The sequence below is a fragment of the Numenius arquata genome, chromosome Z (assembly GCF_964106895.1).
Source record: "Numenius arquata chromosome Z, bNumArq3.hap1.1, whole genome shotgun sequence".
NCBI classification, from domain to species: domain Eukaryota; kingdom Metazoa; phylum Chordata; class Aves; order Charadriiformes; family Scolopacidae; genus Numenius; species Numenius arquata.
Window position 1 is genome coordinate 20,439,113 of NC_133616.1, and position 19,904 is coordinate 20,459,016.

The 19,904-nt window shown below is 41.7% G+C and overlaps 1 protein-coding gene across 5 annotated transcripts in view; it reads left to right on the forward strand.

The window, feature by feature from the left end:
• The window catches only part of GPBP1 (GC-rich promoter binding protein 1), a 33,893-nt gene extending 27,534 nt beyond the window's left edge, over positions 1–6,359 (forward strand). For all 5 annotated transcript variants that reach the window (XM_074166164.1, XM_074166165.1, XM_074166162.1 and 2 more), the window contains 3 exons: positions 3,254–3,438; positions 4,708–4,810; positions 5,884–6,359. In XM_074166164.1, coding sequence (XP_074022265.1) covers positions 3,254–3,438; positions 4,708–4,810; positions 5,884–6,042 — 447 coding nt within the window. In that variant the 3' untranslated portion in view covers positions 6,043–6,359. The remainder of the gene's footprint in view (positions 1–3,253; positions 3,439–4,707; positions 4,811–5,883) is intronic.
• The last annotated feature ends 13,545 nt before the right edge of the window (positions 6,360–19,904 follow it).

A 19,904-nucleotide genomic window follows, 5' to 3' on the forward strand; every position in this document is an offset into this window, starting at 1 on the left:
GACACTCAACCAACACCCCCAGGTCCTTTTCCTCAGAGCAGCTCTCCAGCCACTCTTTCACAAGTCTGTAGCACTGCTTGGTATTGTTGTGACCTAAGTGCAGGACCTGCCACTTGGCCTTGCTGAACCTCTTCCCATTGGCCTTGGCCCATCGATCCAGCCTGTTCAGATCCCTCTGTAGAGCCTTCCTACCCTCAAGCAGATCAACACTCCTGCACAGCTTGGTGTCATCTGCAAACTTATTCAGGGTGCACTTGATTGTTGATAATGGTATTAAACAGAACTGACCCCAGTAGTGAGCCCTGGGGAACACCACCTGTGACTGGCTGCCAACTGGATTTAACTCTGTTCACCACAACTCTTTGTTACCCAGTGAAGAGTACACCTTTCCAAGCCAGGAGCAGCCCGTTCTTCCAGGAAAGTGATGTGGGAAACAGTGTCAATGGCTTTACTAAATCCAGGTAAAGAACATCCATAGCCTTTCCCTCATCCGTTAAGTGGGTCATTGTGTCATGGAAGGAGACTAGGTTCATCAAGCAGGACCTGCCTTTCCTAAACCCATGTTTACAGGGCTTGACCACCTGGTTGTGCTTTGTGATGGCACTCATGATGATCTGCTCCATAACCTTCCCCAGCACCAAGGTCAGGCTGACCGGCCTGTAGTTCCCTGGATCCTCCTTGTGGCCCTGCTTGCAGATGGGTGTCACATATGCTAACCTCCAGACAAGTGGGACTAGCCAGGGCTGCTGGTAAATGATGCAAAGTGGCTTGGTGAGCACTTCCAGCAGTCCCCTCAGTACCGTTGGGTGTATTCCATCCGGCCCCATAGACTTTTGTAGGGCAGTGTTCCACACGTTGCCTGTTAGTTATCCTACAAAACAATTGAAAAGCTTGGTTCTGCTTCTGAAACCATTTCCCTTCTAATTAGTGTTTAGATAGCCAGGAGTTCTCTATTCTCAGTCTGGTCATAGGAGCAATAGTTCAATTTATGCATATATAAAGAACCTGATTTTACTCCGTAATTGAGAACTTGGGGGTCTATACTGTCTATAATACGTGTCAGGTTTCTTTCAATCTGGGTTGATTTATGCAGTGGCACCAGAGAATATTTCTGTCAGTGCTACCAGCCACCAACAAGTCATAAGCATAGTTATCATACATAGTCCAAGTGAAGATAAGTATTGTATTATTCAGAATGAGGTGATTACAAGCCTGTAATCACCTGTAATTGCTGTAAATGAGTTGTTTAAAGTGTTTTTAACAGAACAAAAAAACATGATAAATTGCAAATCAGCCAGAAAAATGAGTGGTTTTGAGGAAGGTTTATTCGGATTCAGAGACATGAAAAAAGAAACAGCACCAATGTGCATTGCTTATAAAAGTAAGATTGATTTTTCTGACCCTGTTCTTATTTCAGGCAAAATAAAATTTGCTGTAATAGGACTTAGCTGTATGTGTGAGTTAAGAAAGATCTACGTCTTTCCATTAGGTATTCTGTGGCTGAGCACCCTGAGATGGGTGTTTGTGGTGATGTTGTTCATACGTGTTGAAGAAACACGTGAAGGTTTTGATTTAAGATCAGAAAGATATTGAGAAACACTGTCCGGAGCTTCAGAATTCTGAAAATACTACATGAACTTGGTGGGGTTTCTGTCCTGAAATTGTCTTGAGTTCATAATATCTTTATGATACATATGCCAAATGTGTTTGGTTGTCCCATTGTACCCAGCTGATTTTCAGAAGCAAGTGTATTTAAGGAAAAAAAACAAAAACTTTTTGGTAGTGGATGTTGTAGTAGTAGTCCTTGGCCAGATATATGTAACACGTAGCCTGGAGTAGTTGTTGGTAAATGCATGCTTCCTTTATCCTGCTGTTGCTATTTCAGTAATGCATGTGAAAAGATGTTAAACTAATCATGTAACTAATAGTTCTCCTGTTTCCAACATTCATTATAATAATCATCAGTAGAAGACATGGTGTGCAAACTGAGTGGATGGTGAGATAACTGAACAACAGTCTTCTAGAATGTGATCCTGTTGATGGAATTTTAAGGCTTGCAATAACAGATTTCATCTCTGAAGTAATGAGGCAAATCACAATCAGCAGCTGAATCATACTTGGCAGAAGCTATTTTGCCCTGTATATATTAAAATTGTGTAATGTTTTTATGAATTTTGCTTGATAATCTGAGGTGGATTCTTCAGGCATGTGTTTTAACAGCTGAATATATGTTTACTGGGATCCTTGTTCTTAAGAAATTCTTGCTGAGCATTCTAAAATTTCTGGAAGCAGACAACACTGAGTTGGAGGGAAAGGGTGATGGTGGGCTTGATCCTGGACTCTTAAGTATGGTTACAAGTGCAGAACTGGCTGATTTAGTGATTACCTCCTGCTATGGATAATGCTGTTATGAGCCCAGTTTAGTGATTTTGTTGTCAAAATTATGTTAACTAGATAATATTGTACTCTCCTCTTTGTTTTTACGGTTGGTGAGACTTCTGAGGCTATTTGGCTCATTACTAAATAATAATTACAGGTTACTGAATGAGTATAATAAAAAGAAACATTTCTGGTTTGAATGATTAAAGAGCTTTTAATATTTGAGTGAACTTCAGCAGTTTGCTTTCTAGATAAACTTTCTTCCTAGTTCTTATTTCATGGTTAGTAAGTTACAGTTGCTGTTAACAACAGCTGGAGAAGCTGTGGTGAGTCCACGTGAGTGGGTGATGTTGTTTCAGTTTAAAGACCAGTATAGTCTTTCTGAACTTGTGGCAGATGAATTTGCTGCTGTAGGTAAGGTGGCTGTGACCTGCCCCTTACACTAAGTAAACTTGAGAACTCGAGAAATGTTTTCAAACTTCTGACACACATGGGTCTGATATTTAATTGGGAACATTGTTTGTAAATTCAACAGATAGTCTGTTATTTCTGTAAGTGTGAAAGGCAGGTTAATTAAGTTTGAATTTTAAGATATGTTTGAAACTTTGTAGAAAAAAGTTTGAGGCAGAGCATGGGAGTTGCTTTCTACATTATGTAAACAGTGGCCCAACTGTGGCATAACTTAAGATTTCTGTAGTGCCCAGGTATTGTAATATCTAGAAGTATGAACAGAATTACCCCTGAAGTAGTACAGAGTGCCTCCATGTAAAGTTAATTTAGATTAAACTGAATCACAGAATTGCAGCACTTGCAGACATTTACTTGTGAATGGAATTCACTTTTAAACATTGTAATATGTCATTATTTTTAACAGGATGACGAGTCCTTTAACTTGCATAATAGCAACAGTCCTCATCACGAGAGAGATATAAACCGAAACTTTGAAAATGAAATTCCGCAGGAGAATGGCAATGCTTCAATTACATCTCAACAGATCATTCGATCTTCAGCTTTCCCCCAGGCAGATGTTCTTTCAAGCTCACTTGAGGCAGAGCACAGGTATATACTTTATATTATATAGTGTTCCTTCATGGTAAGCGAACATGTCATAAATTCTTAATAGTTCAGACGTCAGAATCTGAAAACTGAGAAGACATGTTTAGCTTTTAGACATGCACTAATTTAACATGGAATATATGTTTGTACTAGACTTGTGTACTTAAACTTGCTTTAGTTAAGATTTGATGTATTTCCTTATAAGGAAATAAAGCAAACTGCCTAGTGACTTCATCCCTCAGATTTTGGTCTGCATGTCTAAGGAGGATCAATGCATGTAGTTGCTATTTGTATTAATAATCCTTTAAATGCTGCATCTTACGTAAAACTGCAGTGAGTTAAAGTAATTAATTATTTCTGTAGCTGACTAGTTGACACTGTCAGTGATATCACAAGACAATGCACTGGAAAGGGAGAAAGTAGCTTCAAAAGAGGGTTGAAACAGTTCTATTATCTCATAAAAGTAGCTGCAGTAGCAACTGGTAGAGTTGAGTGATGCTGCTGGAGATGACCTTGTTACGAGCTCTGTCAGATTCTTAATGTTTCTGGCAACTACAGAATTACAGTGATGGATTTTTTTTTTTAGTGATGGATTATATGTATATGTTGAACTTAAAGGGAAGCTTTCATAACCTTTTATCCCTCAGTGTAAAAAGTGAAATGCACCCTGCTCTGTTCCTTTTTTTTTTCCACTGTTGGCTATGGAGGCAGAAATCTTTGGCCACTAGAGGCTGCTGGTGACCGTTTTTTGACTAGAAGATGGGAGTCAAATCTAGCTAATATTTTTCAATTCAAATGATTTTGAATGTCCTACATAGGGTTTCTGGGCAAGTGTCTTTACTTTGTGGTATTCCAGAGGGGCTGTGCCTCCATACTGTCGCATACTACTCCATACTATACAAATACCCCTATACTCTTACAAGAGAGTTTTGGATGACTTGCATATTATTTCTGCTGCTTCCTGAGGATTTAATTGTTCCTGACTATCATGTTGTCCAATTTAGTCCAAATACGACAGAGGTTGTAATTTCCATTTCTGTAATTCTCCTGTTAACTTTTTTTTTAACAGAGTAGTGCTGTTCTCCCCTTCTCCTCCTGCAGTTCCAGACTTTTATTATGGTTTTAACAACAGTCATTTGTGTCATTGGTCACCTACAAGTCTGCCCAATGCACATCTATTGTGCATGTAAATTTACACATATATGTAGGTAGAGCTTGAAATGTCTGAGTGTGTGTTGCAGATTCCTTAATATTTTCCTTTTTAATTTAAAGGTTGTTAAAGGAGATGGGCTGGCAGGAAGACAGTGAAAATGATGAAACCTGTGCTCCGCTAACAGAGGATGAGATGAGAGAGTTCCGAGTCATTAGTGAACAGGTAACACAAAGTTAATGTTCCATTATGAACTTGTAGTTGGCTACCCTAAGTGCCTGCCTTTGAGGAGGACCTGCAGTAATTTTGATGGTTAGGGATGTTGCCATTTCAGTACCATTTCAGTATTGTGCTTTTGGAAGAGTAGTTGCTTTAAAAAGACTGTGGAGCAGTGCTTATTCTAGGTGAGACCTATTCTTAAAATACCAAGGAAAGGGTAAGGGAGTGCTTCTGGGTATCTTCAGCATTGCTGGTAGAAAAATTGCAAAGGCTTTCCAGTTCTCTTGCTTCTCCAAATTCTGAATTTTCTCTGCTGGAAATTGAGAGACATTTAATTCACTAGTAACAAGGTTTGAAAAGGCGATCTAGACTTGATTTTTTTTTTTTTTTTTGTTAAATTAGGTGTCTTGTGTATATCTAGGGTCAGTGAGGAGGAGCTGAAAGGGAGAATCCTGTGCAATATTAAATCTGAACATTTGATTTTTACATAAGTCTAGCCACTCACGTATTAATTAGAGCATTTGGAATATTAAGTTCTTAAATGCTTGGTTTATTGCCCAGATTCTACACTATGTGTGGAAATGTAGTAATTTCTTTGTTCTTCTAGAATCAGTTATTTCCTTTCTCTCCAGTGTCTTTGACTTTCCGGCTGCTTCAGGTAGACAGATTGGGAATACCCATGCCTCCCTGCTGCTTCTCCTCTTCTGGGCCCCTTCCTCATTGCAGACCCTGCCCTTCTTAGCACAGATGTTTGCAGCACTGTGGAAAAAGGGACTGCATCGCAAGAGAGACCATGTGGGAGGAGGGATCACTGGGGCAAGACGTCTGAGGAAGTGGGCGAGAAGAGGGGTAAGCTCTTGTTGACAGCGGGAGCTTAGCACAATTGGAAGCGCTCGGATACAGGTGGCTGGCCCAGAAGTGAAGGCTCTCGGGGAAGTTTTCCTTTGTGTGTATACAGGAAAAGGTAGTTTTGTGCATCTAATGTAGCCCAGAGATCAAGATGTAGAGAATGTTGAAATGCAACAGATTGTTGTGTTTTGCTTTTCTTTCTGCAAATACATCTTGTTTTCTCATTTCAGTTACAAAAAAATGGCCTTCGGAAAAATGGCATTTTGAAAAACGGCCTCATCTGTGATTTTAAATTTAGCCCCTGGAAAAACAGCACTTTCAAACCTGCTCTGGAGAATGAGGATTCTGAGACGAGCAGCAGTGATACATCAGATGATGATGATGTGTGAAGACTTCAGTAACATCTGTAGAAGCTTATTTTGATCTCATGAAAATTTGGGGATGTGTTGTCCAAAAAAAATTTCTAATTTATGTAGTAACATACCCACTCAAGTAAGAGTGATGGGACTTTTCTCTGAAGAAAGCAAGGAATGTTGTGTTGGGTGTGTTGAACATTACTATAATTTCTTTGTAAACGAATGTTGTAGAATGAGGACTTGGGTTGACCCAGATTGACTTTCTTCATCAGTGAAGCATTTCTGACTAGCAATGTGACCATGTAACAAATCAAACTTTCTCATTTAATAATAAAAACAAAGAATTGTGTAATGTGTTGCAAAGCTTCTGTCTTAAAATGTCCCAGTCTACAAGGGGAAAAAAAAAAAAGGCAGCTTGACAGAGTGTTTTGCTTGCCAAGTCATTTCTTTCTTACAATGGAAGTCCTTGAGTCCACTGTGTATGCAAAAAGGGCAATGTAGCATGTTGGCTAAAATGAGCAAAGTGCACTAAAACTCTTTCTCCTTAATTGAGCTATTGTACTGTTCTACTTCTTCCACACATAACTGCTCTTTAGACATTTCTAGTGTAGTCATCATTACTAATGGCAAAAGACCCTGCTATTACAGTTCCAAATTTCTAGAACTAAACTTTAAATTGAAAGCTTTATGGGGATGGGGTGTTGCAAGATCCTGTATTCTCACAGACAGCACATTCCTTATGGGAAAATAAGCACTTTGATTTTACTATTCATGTGCAGAAAAATAATTACACTAACTGGATTTGTCCACTACATGGAAAATAAACTGATTTACAGAATATCGTCTCAGTGCATACCATTGAGGATATTGTTTTTAAATCTGGTAGGTTTTGTTTTCATTTATATTAAATGTACTCTGGCAGCAGTGACTGTATTTCAGAACGAGGTAAAAATATTTTCCTCACCAGATCTTGCTTTAACAGCAGCAGAAGTATATCTATGCAATAAGCACCTGTTTTGCTTACTTTGTGTCAAACTTTTTCTTCATGATCATGTATTTAAAAAACAATATTGTATTATTTTTAGTTTTATTTGGTTCATTTTGGATCTTTAAATATTTTCCACAGTGTTGCACAAACTATGTAGCATGTAATTCATAAGCACAACTGCTCTTGGTGATGTCATGTGTATTTATAACATAGCTTATATATATATAGACATTCCCCTTCAAGATATTTTTTAATTGTACTATTTCTTATAGTAAGTAATTTGCAGTTTCGAACTCCAAAGGAAAAATATTTATAAAGCTGAGACTTTGTCCATATTTAACTTCTTTAGGAGAATACATTTTTAATAAGGTGGCATCTATCAATTTTGGGACAGAGGTGGTATGTATGTGTCTTTTTTTATTAGTTTAAATAGAGATTTCTATTCAAGAGGTCAATTCTTGTCTTGGAACAGGCATGCAAATGTTGATGTAGTTAATTCTGGCACAATGTATTGAAATACGCCATTTTCTCATCTAAATTTAAGAAGATAATTTTTTTTTTTTTTAAGAGAAAGCCACCATATCAGTATTGAAGCCTTTCTTAGCTGTATGTCTTACACACCTTTCTCTTTCTCCTCTCCTGGAGTTTTTTTAACTAACTTTGATGCCTTGGTGTAGTTTATTCCCTTTTTGGTTTTCACATTCTATCAAAAGGATCTTCTGCCTATCCTGATCACTTAGTGGTATGTGAATATGCTATTTTTATTACTAAGTGAAAACTTTTTTGCTTTGGTATTTCTTAAAGTGGGATATAGATTATTTTTTTTTTTTCCTCCTCTTTATTAAGTTCAGTCAAAAGTGTCACCCTGTAATTAACCTTTTGGGAAGATACTGTAATTAGAGAAGAATTGTGTTACACCAAGTGTATAGACTTGGGAAATTTACAGGTTGTAATTCAGAAAATTCTCTTTAGAGAAAATAATACTTATACTTGGTACTTCGATTTCATTGGTTTATGACCTAAAACTGGTAATGGAAACACTGGTTATAATAAGCTATGAGCAAAGGAGGAACTGGGCTGTGGTTTTGCTTTGTAGAATGAAACACCTTTACAGCCTTTGTAACTACTTTTCTAAGTGTGTGGCTTCTTCTCTTATATCTGCTGTGTTGTCTCTCCTGGCTCTATACACACGACATAATTACTCTTTGCGTTTCTCAGGTCTGGCATGTTTGATGCTGGGATTTGATGCTAAGCAGAGGCGTAGCATTAACCGTCTGATTCTGGTGGGTCCAGTTCTTGTCCTGTACAGCCATCCCTTCTGCTAGCTCAGAGACGCGTCAGAGGCCTGCACGGTCCCCAGCTTAAATGGTTATCTGCCTGCTCTGTTACTTCAGTAAGTGGGGAAGCTTTGATGTTTCCACTGAGGAACTGGATGGTCTTATATTTACTTATGGCAAAGCTGAGTTGTGCGTTGGTACTCTTTTGCCATCTTAAGAAACGCTTACTTCAGTCATTCACTGAGGAACTCTGTTTTCACTTGAGTTTTTGATTTATATTTTCCTGGGAAATGTCACTTGAAGCAAAGTTTGGTTTTCATATTTTACTTTCATAAAATGTATGAAAGCATTCTTTTGTGCTGTCCCCCTCCCTTTTGTTCAGTCCTTGAGGATGCAAAGCAGAATGAAATCTGATTCTCTAGTAGCAATGCGACTTTTTCCACCTTTGACTTTGTTCCTCTCCCAGGGCAATTTTAGTAGTTCATCGCCCTTTCTCTTTTGTACATAAACCAAAATCTATTGCCAGGATATGTCTTCTCTTGTTTTTCTGCTTGATTAAACATCAGCAAGAAGGCCTGCGTTAGAGGCTTAAGAAGTTGGTGGGCTAAGCTTGCTCATTCCCTTAGTAGGTTCTAGCAAGCTGGGGGTGTTAATGAACTTCTGCTGCAGGTAGTTTGTCACTCTTGGGCTGAAAGATCTTGATGTCAATGACGGTAATCGCTGCTTGCTGCATGCAGACGTGGCACTGCTGTGTGATTTGCAGTCACTGCCATTTCCCCTCTTCATCCCGTCTTTATTGGCAGAGACCCGTGTCTTGCTGGTTTCCATCTTTCTTCAAAAGGGAAGATGAGTGATGAGTCACTCACGGATTTTCTGATCTGTTGGTGATGAGGGATGTGCCCTCTGTGTCTGCTGCTGGTTTGGAGGGTACCTGTGTTTATGGTAGAGAGCCTGGGGCTCCTTTACCTCATGAGGAATGACCAGAGGCCTTCCTCACTGACTTGTACAGGGCCTTTTTCTCTCTTAACTGGTAAGAGAAGCTAGTTATCTTTCCAGAAGAGTGTTAATTACAGTAAAGTTGTCCATTGATGCATGTTGGACCCAATCAAGATTCTGAGGTAGATTTTTGCTGCTTGTCATCCCACTCTTTGAGAAATGTTATCCAGTGTGAAGGAAATGGACTTATGTTCTTCTGTGCAATTGCCGGTGGGGGGAAATAATCTGCTTTTTTTTATGATGGGGACGTCAACTTTAGTGCTTCTTCTTTAAAGAATACCTGTTCTTCAGTAAATACATATAAACTACTGGCTGCTAGAAACTGGAAGGAGAGTTTAGCCAAGGATGTCTTTATTTTTCCCTGTTTTCTCTTTGCTGCTAGGCAGTGGCTGAGGCAATTTACTCAGCTGCAGGGAGCTTCTGGTCTGATTCGGGATTATTGCTGTTGTGCACCAAGAATTGTGGGCTCATTAGTATGCTAAATGTGCTGACTAGCTGGTTAGCTTTCCTTGTGCTGTTATTCATAGTTATCAGTGAGCCTTACTGCAGATTGAATGAGGTTTGTTTCCTTCCCTGGTTCTGTCTTCAGCCTTTCCTAGAGGAAGCTGGAATGCCTTTGCGAAGCCGGCACTGGCAGTGATTTGCTAGGCGTCTGGCTCTGTGTGAGGCATCGGTGTGTATGGAGAACTTTCTTCTGTCTCTGGAGGTTTGTGCTTCCTCAGAGATTTGTAAGCAACTTCTGGGGTCTGTGTCTTCATGTGTTGCCATCTAGGAAAGTCCTTCAGACAGACAGAAGAAAAATTCATACCTTTGACCTGTTGGTTGGTAGAGTGTCCTGCTCTGTTACCAAATTCAGTGCCTACCGAAGCCTGCTTCCATGGCAGTCTCTGGTGTGGATCTGATCACCTGATGGAGATGTGAGGTCTTACAGGGTCTGTAGTGGCATGCATTTCTTAAATCCCTATAAAGGTACCTGAGAGTATGCTTGCTACTTAGCCTTCATTCTGTATATGTCTTCCTTGGACATCCTCTTAGTATGCAGCTATTTATTCCCCTGGCAATAGTGCAGCAATTGTTACAGAGAAATGGCATTCCATACTTGCAGGGCAAATGCTCATTTACTTTCCTATCCTATCCAGGTCAAAAATACAGCTTTGAAGTGGAAGGGGGTATTTTTAGCAGCTGATATGATTGTTGACTTCAGAGAAGCTTCTGCACATCAGGCTGATGGAGCTTGGGTCGATATGAGAGACCTTGAGTTCCCCTTAGGAGGTATGGGGAGATGACTGCTTCTGGTGGCACTGAGCAAGGTACCACAGAGTTTCAGCTTGGGAAGCAAAGGAAAGCAAATTCCTTCCATTCTGCCAGGGAGCAGTCAGCCTTGAGAACTGAACTGACGCAAGGAGTTCCAAATGCTTGAAAGATGGACGTAGCCTGAGCTGTTGCATTTTGCTAGATTACCAGACTGGCTGTGTGCTGTCCTGAGTTACCGCCTTCTAAGCCAATCGATTCTAAAACCGGCCTGTTCGCATCAGGTGCCAGCAGACAGCTCCTGACCTGCTCTGACGCCAGACAGTACCTGCTGTTGCCGTAGTGTTCTTACAGTTGGATCAAGGAAGGTGATGTAGGTTTTTCTCCAACCTGTGACTCGATATAGCCAGTATCAGGATGCAGTGTGCAGCTCTGATTATTCTAGTATGGTGGCTTTGCTACAGTGGCTTCCTTTGGATTCTTACTCCTCCTTCCGTGTGATAGCTTGATGTCTGGGAGGTCTGAGCTATTCTAATCTTTGCATCTTCCACCTCCCGTTCCTTCCTGTTGCAAGGGTGCTGCAGTGAAACCATCTTTAGCAAAGTTATGGAGCATCCCATCTGAGCTCAAGTGACTGTATCGGGGACAGATGAAAAATGGTTGAGCTTTGAGTTGTGCATGCACAATTTGAATGTAGTACAAGGGGACACTGTAGCACTGTTAGCAACAACTCATCTTCTGTGCTTGAAATTTGTACCTGTTGGTGTTACTGGTGGCTCTTGTCATGAGTATCATGTTTCCTGGCTGGGATATATGGAACTTAAGTTACAGCTGGGCTGAAGGGCCTCTTCATCAGTTACCAGGTTCGCCTTTTTTCCTGTAGTGTTGCTTTAGGTAACAAGGTATACTGTTTGAAAGGATAATGTTTGAAATAAGCTGATCTGTAAGGAATTGTCATGTACTGTAAGCATCCTACTGAATCAAGCCACTGTTTATGGTAATCTGTAAACACTTCTTTACCAAAAGCTGAGAAATACTTCTGTCTGCATTGGAAAGCTGATTCAAAAAGGAGCTCAAGCATGAATGTAAAGTCATCACATGAGCATTTTTTTTTTTCTGCTCTGATATTTTTCTCTGGCCACCTCCAAACTGGGCATGCAGAAATGATCTTTGTACAGAATAAAAACATTTTCTTAGTTGAGGTTAATGAATTAGTTATTCTGAAAATACAATGTGAAAATATCTTAGTGTTCCAGTTAAACTATAAATTAGCATAACTTAATTTTTAGTCTTCTGTTTGATGAAACTACTGAAAAATGAACACATTGTTGCAGGTGGAACTGGTGATACTGGCTGTGGTTATGGTTACCTTATGCTTCCATGACAAGGATCTGTTCTCAGTCACTTAACTGCCAAATACTTATCATTGTGGAACCAGTTTTCCCTGGCTGACCAGGTCACTGGGGGTGCACCTTCAGGGTGGCAGAGCCCAGCAGGTGGGCTGAAGGCTGAAGCTAAAACTGGGGAGAACTCAATGGCAAAAGAGGGAAAAGAAATTTATGTGACAAGAATAAATGGGAGCAAACAGGATGGCGCACAAGCTCATAATTTTGAGAAGAAAGGTCTGCAATTTGTTTCCATCCAGATCATGTAGCTGACAGCTAGAGTCTTGTCTTCCGATGCTGGTGAAGTGTTGCTGTCTCTTAGTGGCTAGTCTTGTGTTAGAAGATAGGTTTACAGCCAGCATTTGCTGCATGTGGTGATCTCAAATTATGTAGTTGCACTGTAAGAAAATCAAAATCTCTTATGGTTCATGTAGAGGCTTGACGTGGTTCTCTTATTTCTTGTCTCTATGGGTTTTTTTGGTTGGTTTTTTTTGCTTTATGTTGAGAGAATGCTGGTCAGGACATGCCAGGTTTAGCAATAAGCAAGCAAGATGTTGATTTTTAGTGGATGTTTCTGAAAATTCTTATCCTAATCTTGGTAATTTATTTACTTGGAGAAAATGGACCATACTGTAGGCCGAGCTGTGGTCTAACCAGAAGGATACAGAGGTAAGTTACTGTTAATACAAGTTAGTTACTTGTACTGGGTGAAGGACCCAGTACAAGCATACCAGAGGCACAATTGTGAGGAGAGGAGTAGTTCTGTATTTTGTGCGCTGTGTGGATGATGTGTTAAGCAAGTAAAAACAAAATACTGAGTAAGGCAGATGTCTTGCCAGGTGAATGGTATGTGCTCATGCAATCAAAGTCTAACAAAAGTAACGCATGCCTGCAAGGGCTTGAAGGTTGCACAGGCTTGTGCTTCCTGGCCTTCAGTCAGGTTCTGGATTTCTCATTTTACAAGTGCTTGACCTTAATTTTCTTTGAAGTAAGAATTTTCTCTTGCTGCTTAACAAATGTATTCCTGATGTTAGAATAGTTTCCTATTGTATCAATGGGAAAATTAAGATTGGAAAAGGGATTAGAAAAAAAGATGGAGTTTCTGCAAAATCCTTAAGAGATTTTAGGAGTAGGCACAGTCCTGTGGGTAAGGATAAAGGCTTCCTCCAAATAACTTGGCGTGTAGAAATGCCCTTACCTAAAGGGTGCATCACTGCTAGAGTATAGCAGGAGCAGGGAAAAGCCAGAGCTCTCCAAGAAGATGAGGCTGGTACTTGACTGAAATGAAATCCAAATAATTATGTGCAGCCTGGCTTAACTCGTGCATTGTTCAAAACCGGGCAGCTACAGTGTAGGTTAAATCTGCATTTTTCTTCAGGATTTTTTTTTTTTTTTGGTGTCTGGCTGCTGTTAAGACTTCTGAAAGGCAGATGGACTCACCTTTGAATTTTTGGCAGGTTTGGTGGTGCAGAAACGATGAGCCAGTAGTGAAAGGACAGACCCAGAAGCTGCCCCACTTGGGCTGAGGGAGCAGGATGTAGATCAAGACACCTTCACCAGCTGGGACTCACTCACTGGCTTCTTCCCTTGGTTGCCCAGTGGCAGCTAGCAATTACAGCTAGAGATGGCTTCAAGGTCTGAGGGTGGAGAGATAAAGCTGGAGCAGAAACTGCTCTAATAAAGAGTGGAAAACAATTTCTAAAGAAATAGTAAGAACAAAGGGCGAAGAGGAGTATGCAGAGGCATGGCTCGTCGAGCTGGGTGGTGAAAGAGCTCAGTGTTCAACAGAAACAGCTGAGAAAAATGAAGGACGGGCAGCTTGGCTCTGCTGAATGCAGAGGCTTTGGCAGTGCTGCAGCTGTGGATCAGGAGCTGCTTGTTACCTCCCAGGTGGTCTTGAGCTGCCTGGTGGGGCTGGTGGAGCAAACAGGCCTCTAGGGAGAGGTGTGAGGGTGGCCAGTGAGGTCTCGGTGCTGCACTGGCTGCAGGAGCAATGGGTGCCATGTGGGTGGGGGGCTCAGCAGGGTTTTTGTGTCTCAGCAACATGCCTGGGGGAGAAGGAACTGCAAGGAGGAGGAGGACTGATGGAAAGTGGTGGCTTACAGCTCCAGGCTGAGCTGGAGGGCTTCATAGCACAGCCAATACCTGGTGTGGATAGCCAAGACCTGCAAGGTAGTAAGTTGGTGTCTCAGGGCTTTAATGGTGTTTAAAGCCCTGTCAGAGAGTAAATGTGGAAGGAAGCAGAGAAAATGCAGGTGAAATAGTTCTGGCTGAGCAGTGAGTTGCTGGGCAGTGTCTGAAGGATGTGTGGGGATGGGGGATGCACGGGAGCTGAACAGAGGAACCCAATTTTGCAAGGGTTTCACTGTTAATTGAAAGAAAAAATTATTGAAAAAAAGAAAGAATTCACTGTTAATTGAAACAAAAAAAATATAAAAACTCATCACTGCTATGTGAGGTAACTGTGTTAGGATTTGCCCAATGCCGTACATCTGTCATGTGTTCATGTATGTGGAATTAATGGTTATGCTTATAGCCAGCTTTCCTGGTTGCTAATGGTATGGGGAATAGCAGCTTGGCTTGGAGCACAGAGAGGGGTCTCTGGACCTTATTGCCTGGGCACCCGGCTGTCCTCTCTGCTCTTAAGGAAGTTCTCATTCCAGGAAATCCATCAGCATGAACCTGGTCCTCCTGCAAAGCTCTTCTGTGACTGGTGCCTGGATGGTATTATCCCTCCCATCATGCGAGAAAGCTTGACCACACAGGGCCAGACAGGTAATTTTATCTTTGGTTTACTTTAACAAGGTCCTAGGGTGATGTCAGTCCTTGGCCAGGCCAACTAACCTTCCCCTCCAGCTGCTTGGCCAGGGCCTCTGCATGATTGTCCCTCAAGGGTGCTTTCTGTGCCTTAGATCTGTGCAAAGTGATGAAAGTCTGGGCTTTAGGGGAACTCTCGAGTGGACAGAGAGAACAGAGGTGAGCTGCTGATGATTGTTTTTGAAGTATTTGATCCCCAAGAGGAAGAAGCTGCTCAATATTGAGTGACCCAGACCTCAGAGCTATTGACACCAATGACTGAAAACACCAGTGTGACAGGAAGAAAGTGAATGGCTCCATGCAGTGCAGAAGCAGTATTGCTTAGCCAAGAGATCAAACTTCCCAGTAAATGGTCTGGTTTTTCTATTTTCTTACTTTTAAATAGTATCTTCTTACCATTTTTCTCTTTGCTTCCATTCCTAATTATGAACTTGTTATCTTGTGTGTCTCCCCATCTTTTACAATCTGTGGGTTCTCATAGCCACCTCTAGCTGCAGATCTTTGCTGTGTATAACCTATTCTGCCTGTGTATCTCAAGATTCTTCACTGGGGCTCTTCTCATCTGCCCAGCTCTTGAGTCAGCAGTGACCTCAGCACTGTGCTGCCCCACCGGTCTCAGAGTGATGCTGCGCAGGTTCTTCTGCCATTTTTGGTCCTCTCTCATTCCTTCCGTATATCTCCTGCCCCTGGTTACCTTATAAACACACTTTAGAGCACCCTGCGCTGTAGTTACTCCCATTCAATGTGTCACTTTTCTCTTGACTTTAAGAGGATGGCATCTGCCTTTGGCCAGTGGTGCTGGATTGTGTCATCCATGCAGTCAGGTTTGAAAAGGGCATCCTTATACTTTCTTCCATGCTGTCTCTGGAGGCCAGTGAAATTTCATTTTTATCTTCCTTCCTAGAGATGATGTCTGGCACCTCTCCTTCCCCTCCCCTCAAACCTTCCAAAGTGAAATGAAGCAAAGTGAGGAACCGTGGCAACTCAGGATACTCTGATCTCTGCCTGGCTCTTGGGCCATATTGCATATGAATTGTCTCTGTTTTCTCATCTGTCTCTTGTAAGCATTTTTTTTCCAGTGTCTGTATGTTCTCCGGTACATTAAGGTTCTGGACCTGGATCTACACCTTCTACTAAATGCAGTAACGCAAATAATGGATGCTGAGCGTGATAGGAAAAAAATGGCAACAGTTGTAATTTCTTCCTGAAATTTTCAAAACAATAGGATGTCCTTTATTGTTCACTCTGGTGCTGCTGAGGGCACTGGCATCCCGGGACCTGTCATCTAGGTGTGTGTTAACTGGGTCTACCAATGTCACTTGAGCAGAAGGGAGGTTTCTAGCTGCGGTCCAGGAACCCAGGAACCAGAAGAGGGTGCTAGAGATCTTCGGCTGGCACTTGTCTCCGCTCCTGCCTCTACCCACAGCTCTTGTGCAACTATTATTAGTTAATCTGATCTTGTTTTTCTAAACTAGTGGAACTAAGTACTCTAGGGTTTTTTGATACCTTACTATACCAGCCCCTAAATGCAGAGACAATTGTGCTGTTCATAAAACTGCTCTACTTTGGGAAAATTTATGACTATACTTGTGAAATGACTGAAATAATTGCCTGTTGTAGGTTGGAGTTTGGCTAGAGATGTTCTTAAGCAGAACAGCCTGCATGTATAGGTATATTGTAAGTCAAGGTGGAAAATGCAGTTCTGTTTTATTTTTAGCTACACAAACTCTGTGCATACATGGACATTTGTTTAAAGAAAAGCTGGGAGCAAAATCAGTTGTGTTCTCTGTTTTGCTGTGATTCTACCCTGAAGTAAATCTAGAGATTGCTGGTTGCATTCATGTGCTGCAGTGATGCTGCCTGAAACTTAGCAGTTGGGCTTGGGGGCCACTGATGCTTTTCAGTCAAAACTTGGCCTCTTTTCAGAGGTGTCTCTACCAGTGTTCAGTATTCACAATAGTATAGGTATTTCTTTGCTTAAAAAACCAAAACTACACAGTTAAAATGGACAACAGAAAAAGGCTTATTCTGATTCTGTTCATTACAAAAAGCTGACACTAGAGGACAGAAGAGGTATAGCTGGGACGTGCTCTCATGTATGTATTTGCAGCTAGACTGTTTCTTATCAGGGTTGGGATGAGATCTCTTTTTAGAGTCTGCAACTTGCAGCTAAGGAGGTTTTTTCTCTCCCCTGGATTTTTATAAGAAGTCTTTTATCTCTCTGCTGCACTGCAGTTCTGATGCTGATGCATGGTTGTTACAAATGAGCCATGAGCACTTAAAACAAGCTTTTGTGGCTTTTGGAAAAAATCTTCAAGTCTGGGTGGCTAGCATGAAGCACCTTTATTTTGATGTGTAATTGCCTCATTTTTCAAAGATGGAGAGCAACCCCATTCTGGCTCATCAGTGGGAGTAACACACACTCGCTATGGTTGAAAAAAAGACTTCATTACTGGGTTTTAGAGTTTTGATCAAAAATGACTGTGTTTTAACTATCACTATCCAGATATAAGGCAGTTAGGGAATAAGATGTATTAATGTGCTGGCCTCTCCCTGGGATGCGGGGTGATAGTCTGTGTCTCTTGCTCAGAGAGGAAGACAACACTTCTCACTACTTTCTTCTGTTGTCACGCTAATTGGTTAAGAGATGCTGTAGGTATTTGTGTCCTGGGTTCAATGTCCTCTCGTTCCTTGGTTGCATTTGTTTGCAGTTGTGGGCACATCCTCCTGCTGTAGCGAACAGAGATGTGCGGGGACAGAAAGCTGCTAAGGATTTTTATAAATAAAAATCAAAGGCTACGTGTGTAATGGAGGTCAGGCACTTACACAGTACAAAGCTCTTTTATGGTAAGACTTTGGGGATTCATGGAGTCTGCGACTGAAGGAGAGGCTGGCTTTTATCCTGCGATCGGTCCAAGTGAAATAAAACTGCCTGCTGCTATGTCCAGATCCTTGGAAAACAGCAAGAGGTGTCCGTCCAAGAAGGCAGAAATAAATCCACAGGTCTCATTCTTGTTAATTCTGTAGTGGAGGAATTATTCCCCATCTGCCCACACCTCCACTTGAGCTAAGGTGATAGTCAAGAGTTTTTGCTATACCTCTCATGCAGACCTTCACTTTGTTCACCATTTAAATCAGGGCCTAGATTTCCACTCCTTTAAAAAACCCCACAAACCCCACCTGCAAACAGTCATTTAAAAGAAGCCCTCTGCCCTCATCTCTCACCACTTCTTCAATTGCTTTTTTTGCCCTGTGATAAGAGCTTGGGCATTTCTGTTCTCCCTTGGCTCAGCAGCGATATCATGCGGTGTTTCAGATCTAAGGATTTCTCCTCATTATGCCAGCGGCAGAGCAGGTTATGTCTGTCACACACTGATGATTCCAGAGGTGCTGCACCAGCTGGGGCGTGCACGGTGCATCACACTGCTGTCAGCAGGCAGCGACGCTGTGCGGCACTGCTGGAGTCAGAACTGCACAGCAGAAGGAAGTCTAAGAGCTCCAGCCTCATAAAACTATTTTCATTGCCTGTAAGGCAGGCACAAATCATTCCTTCCTCCAGGAAAGAACATTTTGTAGCCTACAGGTAAAAGCAGGCTACACAAAGCAGACCACAACGTGAGGGATCAGGCTGCCAGGGCAGTCGGTGTTTGAGTGAAGGCACTGGGTGTACTCACCACTGTCTCTTTTCTAGAGGAACTGGACAATAGAGCAAGGTGCAATATGGGAGAACTGAGCAATCATCTCATATAATGTCACCATGCGATGTGATGTAGGGTGCAGTACGTTCTGGAGATCAGGGTTTTAAGTAGGAAATGTACATTTCTTCAGCTGAAGACTTGAGGTTTTTTTTCTTGTTAAACCTTTTGTAACTTTCTGTTGGAGGTGGAAATTATTTAAAAAAATCAGAAATATATATTGTGGGTCTGCAGATTTTTGATTCTTACCCCACAGAAAACTCTATGAAGCCAATGTGTATGTGTGTGCGTGTATATACATTTACATAACTTTTTTAAAGCTGTATGAGGACTCCACGAACAGATCCTATTTCAGTCCTTTGTTTCTTTTTGAACCATCTCATTTTCTGTTGGATGTTTCATTGTTTCTGCTTTCCCTGTTAAAGAACGCACTTTGAGAAGTTTATTCTGTTGCTGCAGGCACTAAGGCCCAGGTATCCAAAAATACGTAAGTCACTGCAGCAGGCAGGGATGCAGCTTTTCGAGGAGGTTCATGGGAGCACCCGACTGCAGCATGCTCTGGGTTGTGTAAGCAGAACATGCCCTTATCCTCCCTCCAGGCTGGGTCTACCTCCCAAGAGTCATAACAAGTTAGTGTCTATGTTTGTTATGGATTAAAACCCTGCCTTGGTGAAGCAAAATATAAACTCTCTGCTGAGGTTCGAGTGCTCACAGGTTATTTTCAAGTGTGGTAGGTGTGGGCTGATTAAGTCTGAGTGAGGACCTGGAAGAGCAAATGAGGAGTAACTGTGCTGTTTCCTTCCTGGGCTGCCTGTTTAATAACCTGAAGGTAGGACCTGTGCCAGCGTAAAGCTTACAGACCTTTCTAAAGACACCTCTCCAGTGGATACTTCTCATGCTGGCCACTACCACTTTTCAGGACATATTAAACCACAGGGTAACTTTTGAAGATGTCAAGCGGTTCTCTGCAAAGCGAGAGGGCTGGTCTGTCCCTCTGCCACGCTCTCCCCAGGCGTCAGGAGCATTGCAGGGCACGAGGCAGTCACCAGGAGTCATGTCTGGGGTCACCACCGCCCAGTGTGCCCACCAAGCACAGGACAAAGGGTTCCACTTCTCAGGACTTTTTAAGAAAGCCAGTTCTTTTTTTTTTTCCCTGAAGTCTGTGATTTATATTCATGTTGTCTAACTATGCAGGGAAATCAGAGGCAGCCTTTCCAAAGGCTATTTGCCATATGTCTAGAAACCACAGCGTGTAATCGAGAAACAGAGAGCTCTTCTCACACAGTGTTTGTACATGCAGATTAATACATACTGGGGTTAAAGCGAACACTTAGTCCAATGAACTCATCATGTTTGTTTGTTGGTTTTATAGAACTTAAAATGTGCATGGGTTTACGCTTGGGAAACAAAAGCAGCAATCAGCAGCTCTTGGCTTTCGTGTATGAGATCTTTTCTAAATGGAATGCAAATACACTTTTGTAATATT